General features: G+C 44.9%; 3 protein-coding genes across 3 annotated transcripts; all 3 read left to right on the top strand.

Annotated features, from left to right (window-relative positions):
• The first annotated feature begins 507 nt into the window (after positions 1 to 507).
• On the top strand, positions 508 to 2084 carry V1508DRAFT_427553 (uncharacterized protein). Its single transcript, XM_066941691.1, has 3 exons — positions 508 to 1459; positions 1511 to 1738; positions 1794 to 2084. Exons 1-3 carry the CDS (start codon positions 667 to 669, stop codon positions 1844 to 1846), a joined length of 1074 nt encoding a protein of 357 aa, XP_066792527.1. The 5' UTR covers positions 508 to 666; the 3' UTR covers positions 1847 to 2084.
• Positions 2085 to 2303: 219 nt separating this feature from the next.
• Positions 2304 to 3784, top strand: V1508DRAFT_427551 (uncharacterized protein). Its single transcript, XM_066941690.1, has 3 exons — positions 2304 to 2382; positions 2444 to 2916; positions 2963 to 3784. The coding sequence occupies exons 2-3, from the start codon at positions 2685 to 2687 to the stop codon at positions 3403 to 3405; spliced, it is 675 nt and encodes a 224-aa protein (XP_066792526.1). The 5' UTR covers positions 2304 to 2382; positions 2444 to 2684; the 3' UTR covers positions 3406 to 3784.
• Positions 3785 to 5557: 1773 nt separating this feature from the next.
• Positions 5558 to 7165, top strand: V1508DRAFT_427546 (uncharacterized protein; the record flags this gene model as incomplete). The annotated part of the gene is made up of 2 exons (XM_066941689.1): positions 5558 to 6279; positions 6325 to 7165. Coding segments are annotated over exons 1-2 (1058 nt in total), but the record flags the coding sequence as incomplete, so codon positions are not given.
• Positions 7166 to 8924: the final 1759 nt, after the last annotated feature.

The following is an 8924-nucleotide window of genomic DNA, read 5'->3' as shown; positions in this document are numbered from 1 at the left end:
GTTTGAGTGCGACCGCGATGTCAATGGTGCACGAAATATTCTGGTGCGTTGGATGACAGTAGATCGGACAGTAGACAAATATCTACACAGGAACGACGATAGTGTAGATGCTCCATACTGCAATCAACCGGCACTTTAAGAGCCGTCACACTTTTACTTACTAATTGCTGTGGCGCGCGTTGAGGCTCGCTTCCTTCTCGGGTTTTCCCCGAGTTGCATGACCCTAGTCTAACAATGAGCGTGTAATTAATATAGACGGCCGATGTGGCAGGGTGGTTTAGGACCTTCAGTAGTCATGCAAATTACGACATTGTAACTTAGAGATTGATGTATCCTTGATGTGCGACAGATCAGATATTACACTTCAGGGGACACACGACATCTAGTTACTCCAATATTGTGGTATAAACTAACAGTGAAGTTGGATCGATCGATCGTACTGCATTTCTGGACAGGAGCAGCATCAATATGGATCTGAATATCGCGTGTTGTGGCAGAAGTGAATGTGTGATGAAAATATCACATGATCAAAGACACACAACGTGCCCTGACTGAACATACAGTCAGCTTACGTTCCACTCCGAGCCTGGTACAATCCGTGCAATTGCTAATGAGCCTCATGAAGATATCAGAAATTCTTGATCAAAATTGCAACGCAAAGGATCAATGGCGTCCCGATTGAATAGATTTCGTATTGCGATGCAGGAATTGTACGGATCTTTCGACCGAATCCGCATCGAAAATGCTGCTGACTGGAGACCGCCGCCAAATTCTGGTGGCCACCGCGGCCGATATCTATGGACTGACGCCTTTGGCGTTCTCAACTTCCTTACTTTATACAAAGAAACCAACCAGGCTAAATTTTTGGACTTCGCCAAGCGTCTGACGCAGACCGTGCATGACGTACTAGGGTGGACGCGCGATGGCACATCTCGACTCCCGGGAGCGACAGATCAGAACGCTCTAGGTGGAGGCCTGCGGATTGGGAAGATTGATGCAGAAGGATCAGATGGAGATGGCCAATATCATCATTACCTTACGCTGTGGATGTTTGCTCTCAACCGCTTATCTGTCGCTGCTGAAGATCGAATCTACAACGACCAAGCAATATCACTTGCTAGGGCAATCCACCCTAATTTTTTTCTCCGCCGGAAGACTTCAAATCCTCGGATGGTTTGGAAGATCGCCATGGACATGTCGAGACCATTAGTTGCTAGTCAAGGACATCTAGATGCGACCACAGGTTACGTCGTCTTCCACTTGCTTCAAGCAACTGCGAACGAAGGTCCTATTCTAGCTGAAGAGATATCTGACTACGAAAGAGTGATGGACCTGACAGAAACCCGATTTGAGTCCAATGATACTTTAGATCTTGGTATGGCCCTCTGGATAGCTCATTGGTGTGCAAGGACGGAGACCTGGGCGGAGGATATGGCTCAGAGCTGTGTCAGATCACTACGTACGACTTCTCGTTTTTTATATTTGGGAGTGCGAGATTAATTCGTCCTAGGTCGAATCTTCAGTGAGGAGAGGTATACGGAGAAGACATTAGGACATCGTTTGGCATTTCGAGAATTCGGTGCTCTTATGGGTATAGAATGTTACGGCCAGGACAGTTATCTTCATGCTCGAGCGCCACTAATCCTAGATTTGTGGGAGAAGCATATCGCAGAGCTTACACCAGAAGACCTCATGCCTATTACGATGGTAATGTACGCATCGGCATTGCTTCCAACTGGTAAGAGAACACCTCCCCCCTATAGTGTGAAAAGAAACTTATTTCTGTCTCTAAGCTTTTCGGAAAGGTGGCCTACACCAAGAACCTGAACAGTTGGATACTTTCTGAATGACTGCCATTTCTCATCACATTGGACCTCTTGTCATTGCCCAGCCCCATCAAAAGATTTAGTACCCGCCGATGTAATGTAGGTTATCACATGGAAGTTCTGAACAAAAGAGCTGGTTGTTGGAAGCCACTTCATAGTTTTCTCTCCACCTTATAGTTCCAAGAATATTAGGTACAAAGTCGATAGCCAAATCGGCCTCATTGTTTGTATAATGATAATTAACAGATATTTATTGAACTAGTAGGTGTCAATAGCTGTAAACTACGCCATTGAAATATGTCATTGGCGACGACCAAGTCGATGTCTTATATTTCTTGACTTGCCTCAGGGATCAGGCAAGCGATGAGGCCGGCTCGGTAACCGTAGACACTATCAACCAAGGTTTAGGGCTTATTATTAGCTGGGACTTTTGTGCAACCTTAATTTCCCCGCGTGAATCTCTTCGTAGGGTACGTCATGGCTTATATCGTTCTCGGAAATTCTAGTCGTTGGGGCGATATTCTCTTCTCATAAGCCTGCTCAACTAAGCCGGATTGTATTTGCATTAATCGTTGTTTGCTCATGTTAAGGATAACCCTAACCTTCTCGTGCTACAGGTGGCATTGAATTCCTTGTTACACGTGCTTACGCGTTGTAATCCACGTTGCTTGGTCATCCTGCAACGCGCACAACTTCCCGCAATCATTGTCTCTGAATGGTCTGGATACTTTTGCGTCGGCTATATAGAGAGAGTTATGTCCGGTCTTGTTCGGTCTCATTGCTCTCTTCCGGTCCATCCCACCCCAATATTGCCAATTAATCCATCCTACAGACTCAATATTGTTTAACGTCAACCAAATGGCAGCCAAGATCGCATTCATACTTGGCGCAGGTCCTAATATCGGCCAGCACGTCGCAAAGAAGTTCGCTGCGAATGGCTACAAGGTCGCAGTGTGTTCCCGATCTGGAGTTACTACTTCAGACGACTACTTGGGCATTAAGGCGGACTTCACGGATCCTCTGACTGTGACCAGCGCGTTCAAGCAGGTCAGAGAGTCTTGGGGTGATCCTTCCGTTGTCGTTTACAATGGTGAGTATCTTCGGCCTACGTCCTTAATATTGCTGACAACATCCAGCTGCCGCGTTACACTTCGCGCCCGCAAATGATGCATTCTCCATCCCTGCTACGGTCTTTCAGGAGGATATCAACGTCAATGTTTCTAGTCTCTACACCGCTATTCAGGAGACCGTCAAGGGCTGGAAGAATCTCAAGTCCTCTTCTAAAACCTTTATCGTCACGGGAAACGTATTGAACGTTGCTGGCGCAATGCCTGCAATGCTCACACTCGGTCTTGGCAAGGCTGCGGCTGCGCACCTAATCGACGGCGCTGTCAAGTCATACGGTTCGCAAGGCTACAAATTCTACTACGCCGACGAGCGCAATCCTAGCGGTGCTCCTGTGGGTTCTTCGCCTGATGCCAAGGCACATAGTGAGGTCTACTTCCAACTTGCGGAGGATCCCGAGCAGCGACCATGGGACTATACGTTTGTGAAATTTAAGGGATTCACAAAGTTTTAGTTGTGATCGAGACAATGCTCATATGCTACCAATAGTATCTCTTAACTATAATCTAAATTTATTAAAACTAACCACTGGTGCCAAAGTATCTGCCATTTCGTATCCCAATTTGCTATAGCCCTAGTTGACTCGGGTTCTTTCTCGCGATCAGGCAAAATGGTCCATGGCAATAACTGTTGTAATATTTGATTATATTGGAGCACACAACAGCAAACAACATATACATAACTGCAGGTTCCAATGACCTCTATATACTTGAGACATTTCCATCTGAAACCTTCTAGGTATTCCACCCAATACCCAATTGCGTCATGCTTACACATTACTAGAATATTCTACAATCTACGATCGTAGTCTAGAATGTTCTACACATTTCCACAATTTCCACTAGCAATGAAACGTTTTACATGCTTGCTTTTTCCAGCAGTTATACAGCTTTGAGTAAGGAGTAACATGGGTCATCACGATCAGGTGTCCTAGTTCCGTGTCGACTTATCTGGACACCGCGATACACAAAGCCTCGTACTTCGACTATTAACATACGCCCGTATACTGTCGTAGCCAGCGATCGAATGAACAATATACAGCAAGTATATGTACCAATCGATGTGCTTCAGCCGCTTTTCTGGCACGAACTGAGCAATATGTTCTGCTCTGGCAAGATAACGCGGTTGTTAAGGCTAAAATCAATACGGACCCAAAAATATTTGGGTTCGAGGGATTTTCTCCCTACGACAGAGGATTAGGTTTTACACATCTGTCGCTCCTCGTCATGTTCTGACCAACCTCTCCGCTAATTCAGGGCTGCGGCCTCTGCAACAACATTGGATTCCATGACGTAGTGACAGGTGTAACTCATGACACGATTCGTATGCATTGTAACAGGAGTAGGCTTACGCAATAGAGTAAGAAACACTACCTGAACTGTCTGCCAGTGACTGAAACATATGCCAATCATTCGGCAATTCAATTATTGTGTGTGGGATACAGCAACCACAGCTTAGCATTAGAATTATATATAGTATAAAGGTCTTTCATTTTAGTCTTTTCCTCCTCTCCTATCTAATAGCCAATTGCGATCTTCTCATATCAAATCACACCTTAACACTTTCGCAAATTTGTTTTGCGTTGTTTGTTATATATTGTAATACGGCACTGACTCTACTTCGTCGAGTTATCTTAAGCTAATAACTTCGGGCCCTCTTCTTTTCACTAAAACAATGGCAATACTTGTGGCTTGCATTTGGCTTCAGTCTGTGTTGGACTGCTGGTGACAGCCTTAGAAAACAATGGCTTTTCTCAATGCGCTTCTGAAAGCGATACGGTACAACTTGTTTATAAAGGCCGACCATATAGTAGTAAACTTGGGTTCGAAGTAGCCTGTCGGGCTTTTGAGCTGTGATAAATAAAAATTCAAAAGTAACCGAATGCGGATCAGCGTCTGGTATGGGTTTAGCCAAAGTAGCATTTATGGAATATCCGAATTCAATTTAGTAGTGTACGCGTTAGAAATATAGCCGTCAAGTAGGCTGTGATAATTTCGTGAGTAGTTTCAGTGTACTAGAATATTACGTTGTAATAGTGTTCCAATATGTAGAAGCTTGAATGCTTGAAAGGTGTGCTCGCAATCTGAGTTAATCGATGAAGTCTAGTGTTGGTTCAGGGAAGAAGTTTAAGTCAAGATGAATATTCGGTTCAGGGCTCAAGATTCAGGTTTATTACTCCTAGGCTCAATGGACTAGGCGCTGCTTAAGAACATTCGATTTGGAGAAAATACAGTTAAGATCCTAGAAATAGAAATAGAATGTTAAGGACAAACATAATAATCTTCCCAGTAACCGTTGCGTGATCATCCACATATTCATGGGAAATTCACTACTATCAACCGGTTAACCCAGATAGTGAATTCTGAGGCAGGTTCACCTAGGGCTGCCTCGAATATTCGCATTTGCGAATATTATTCACCGAATAGGGCCTTGCTATATGGGCCTTTTGGTGAGCATTATAATAAGGCTGTTGCTTAAAAATCCTCTCCGAGGCCCTCTAGTCTAAGTTTTATTGGCTGGGTCAGGGTAAAATTATGAATATATTCGCGATTCGTTTTCGGGTCAGCCTGCTCGTCAGTAGTATCGTCATATGAACTCTTCGTATAACGAAATCAATTCGGAGGACTTATACGCCTCCTATGTGCACGTCAATCGCAAACATGTGTGACAAATTTCCCTCATCTTTGAAGTCTCCTGAGACTCTGCCTTGTCTGTAAATGGGCGGCAGTTCCGTCGGAGTACAGCCAAGCGTACGGCTTTTTTTTTTTTTGGCATACGCGGAAACGGCCGGTGGAGCAACCAACGTTGGCCATTTCTAGCAGAATATTTTGAAGTCCTTGACGTTGAGCATGCAATGCCATAATCTAATGCTTACCATCTCATTGTCATGGACGGGTTAACACTGTGCCTTCTTTAATTAATTCTAATACTGCCATACGGGGTGCGGAACGACATGCAGTACCACTTATCCAATAACCAAGCGGAAAATGCTCCAGAGGTTGTTTTCAATCAGAATGTCCCGGAAGTAGTCGTGCGGAAAGAAGATACGCAGTACCACTCATCCAATAACCAAGCGGAGATTGCCCCAGAGGTTTTCAATCAGAATGTCCCCGAGGTACTCGTGGCGGCTACTGTCTTGGAAAAAATGATAATTCCAGAGTCACAGGAGCTTTTAGACATAAGTACGAATGAAAAATTTGGCAATGGAAATACGCGCGACCAGCAACATTTCTATGGATTGTCACGACGTACGTTTTACATTACGATTGTTGCGACCATTATAGTCGTCGGGGTTAGCCTGGGCGCTGGATTAGGCGTCAGATTGAAGGTAAAAGCACTACGTACTGTCAGTATTCGGGCGCTAACGATTTAGCCTCCTAAAAATACTGGACCGCCGCCCACATTAACTTCTTCATCTACGTCGGTGCCAAGTGCTAGCAGAACGATATCGTCCACGTCGGCCACCACCTCACCTTCATCACTTGCAAGTACTTTTTGCATCCCGTCGACCAATATAGTTGTGTCGCCGCACTTTGAGGATCTCTCAGATTGGAGTCTCGATGGAAATGGAAGTTACACAGTTAACTTTGAACAAGTACTTTGGAATGACAGCTCTCCCGCCGGCGTATATTTGCCAATCCTCGGGCCTGGTCAAACACAGGTGAATGGATACTTGGGCGGAATTCATCAGACTGTCAATCTACCTGCCAACTCCACGTTTGGTGTTCGCACTTCGTTCCAGATAGTTTTACGCTCTGATGTCGATCCTGATTATCCGTACTTTTACTTCTATATGCTTTTTTTCAACAGCGATTACGAGTTACGAAAGAATATCACCTACTGGTACAACACGACATTCGACAATAATGTAAATGAGACCACGTACACCATTCACACTACATTTGAGACTTTCTCGGATTCAGATCCGAGATATTATTTTTATGGCTTATCGAACTTTGCAGATTTGTACGTCCACACTGCAAGTATATACGACGCAAATGACAACTCATGTCCGAGTGCAGACCATGGCTATTCGACCGCATTTTTAGAGTCTAGGTAATCAGGAACTAAGAAGAGAAGCGAATCACAGAGAAGGTTACTGGTTGTCGCTGGACAAGGTTGCGGCACATAATTGTAGTTCTGTGGCAAAATATGTTAGTAGAATTCTCTCTCCAAATAATTCTTTCCTATTTCTCTTCCTACTATTCTGCCCCTTTCTATTCTTTTCTAGTGTATTGTTCCTTTCAGTTTCTCAACAGCGTCCCAACTTGTCACCGGTTGGTTGTTCCTGGGAGAACATATGTGAAACAAGAAGTCAACGTTTGCGCCGCTACAGTAAGCAAATTAGCATTGCAATGGTAGTATGTCAATCTAGCGCACCATTGTTGACATCGCCCGCTGCTTTATCCATCTCTGATAATCCATCACTTCGCCGTTCAAAAGTTCGTCTCCACTTACTTCGCTTTCAATGTTGGATCTACGTTGCCCCTCGTCATCAACGTTGACGTTCCCGTCATCTCTTCGCCATTGTTTGTTGCTTCCACGATTCGTCATCCACGATAATACTACCGCGATAAAACTTTCGACCAATGTGTACTTGCTGCGGTTCAGACTCATCTTCTCACGATTGTCTGCCTGATAGGTACGATCTCGCTGCTGAGATCCGTGCAACGAGTAAAACTACTCTAAATAGTTACATTGAATATGTCGTAACATGACGTCCCGACGGAGCATATCTGTTGATCTGCTGTCTGCTGCGGTCCTGATCCAACAATTCTTCGTTCCCATTCTATGGTGTAATATTTTGATAAGGGAACGGTCAACGCCAGTTACGGGAGATAAGATGCATCTCGATAATGACCGCTCGAACATAATACCGGGCAATAGAATTTGCTTCTCACATGGACATGATTGCTGCAATTAGCTCGCATTGAGAATTAACTTAGGAATTAGGGGAGCCCTGAACTTTCGGCTCAGACCGGGCGAGTTTAGAATAGGGGATTTGACTCTCCTCTTCTCGACTTCCGAATATACCACGCAACAAATCTTGTCTAAAATCTTAGTACGCTGTTTATGTGACTTCAACTTAAGGTATGGCTCCAGATGCATTCCTCACTGAGATTAACGATGGAATCGTTTTTAGCAAAGGCCACACAAATCCGAGGGAATGCGACCCTAAAGCTCCTTGGGCTCTCCCGATATGGAAATTGCCAAACTAAGAGATGTATTAGTGTATTTGCGATGTGTTTCGAGCATGCAATCGATGTTTACAGTTGTCAGAGTACTTGGATAGTTAGGCCGGCGATTTACTTTACCAAACATTCTGTGCCTTCTCCCTAGGCTACCGGCGCTTTGGGATGACATCGTTTTGATCCTCAAATGGAAGAGAACGTGTCCAAGCACGATAAAGAGGCGGAATTAGGGACTCTCCATATATGGAACCGGTGGGCAGTTGCGTTCTACTGTAGTTCCATCAGGTGCCGGTACGACGGCAGACGACAATGCTTGATGGCGCTCATGACCGTGAGATCGTCGCAGCGAAGGATAGGGAGACGACAGGTCGCAGGTACTCTGCTTGAAAAGCTTGCAGCTAGTCAGTCTTGTCACTAATCGATGCTACACCTGCTGGGCCATCAGGTAGGGTGATAGACAATGTTGTACAGAATGGCGATTGTGTTGAATGTGGCATGGTGTGCGTTGTTTCATGTGAACGTGCTGGTGATCACAGTGAGCAACAGTCATTTTGCAGTCGATTTGTATAACGACAGAGGAATTGGTTGAGGGTCAGATTCACCCGCTCGGTTTGACCGTCTCTCCGCGGCTGCCATGGCGTTGAGTGACCTTCCCAAATCTTCAGGAACAATTGAGTACTTTTCCAGAAGCGCGAAATGAATTGTGACCCACGATCATAAATGATTTCCTGTGGGTCCCAATATAGGTGGAAGATGTTCTGCACATAAAATCGGTTGAGTC

This window comes from Lipomyces doorenjongii, assembly GCF_038497915.1.
Source record: "Lipomyces doorenjongii strain NRRL Y-27504 unplaced genomic scaffold V1508scaffold_123, whole genome shotgun sequence".
NCBI lineage: Eukaryota > Fungi > Ascomycota > Lipomycetes > Lipomycetales > Lipomycetaceae > Lipomyces > Lipomyces doorenjongii.
The sequence above is the reverse complement of the archived record's forward strand: the minus strand, read 5'-3'. Positions and strand labels throughout refer to the sequence as shown.

Excerpts from the sequence above, each read along its gene's own strand:
- V1508DRAFT_427553 (XM_066941691.1), top strand. The coding sequence starts at position 667 with ATGGCGTCCCGATTGAATAGATTTCGTATTGCGATGCAGGAATTGTAC. Across the intron at positions 1,460-1,510 it reads GAGCTGTGTCAGATCACTAC|GTCGAATCTTCAGTGAGGAG; the intron begins GTACGACTTCTC and ends AATTCGTCCTAG. Across the intron at positions 1,739-1,793 it reads ATCGGCATTGCTTCCAACTG|CTTTTCGGAAAGGTGGCCTA; the intron begins GTAAGAGAACAC and ends TCTGTCTCTAAG.
- V1508DRAFT_427551 (XM_066941690.1), top strand. The coding sequence starts at position 2,685 with ATGGCAGCCAAGATCGCATTCATACTTGGCGCAGGTCCTAATATCGGC. Across the intron at positions 2,917-2,962 it reads TTCCGTTGTCGTTTACAATG|CTGCCGCGTTACACTTCGCG; the intron begins GTGAGTATCTTC and ends GACAACATCCAG.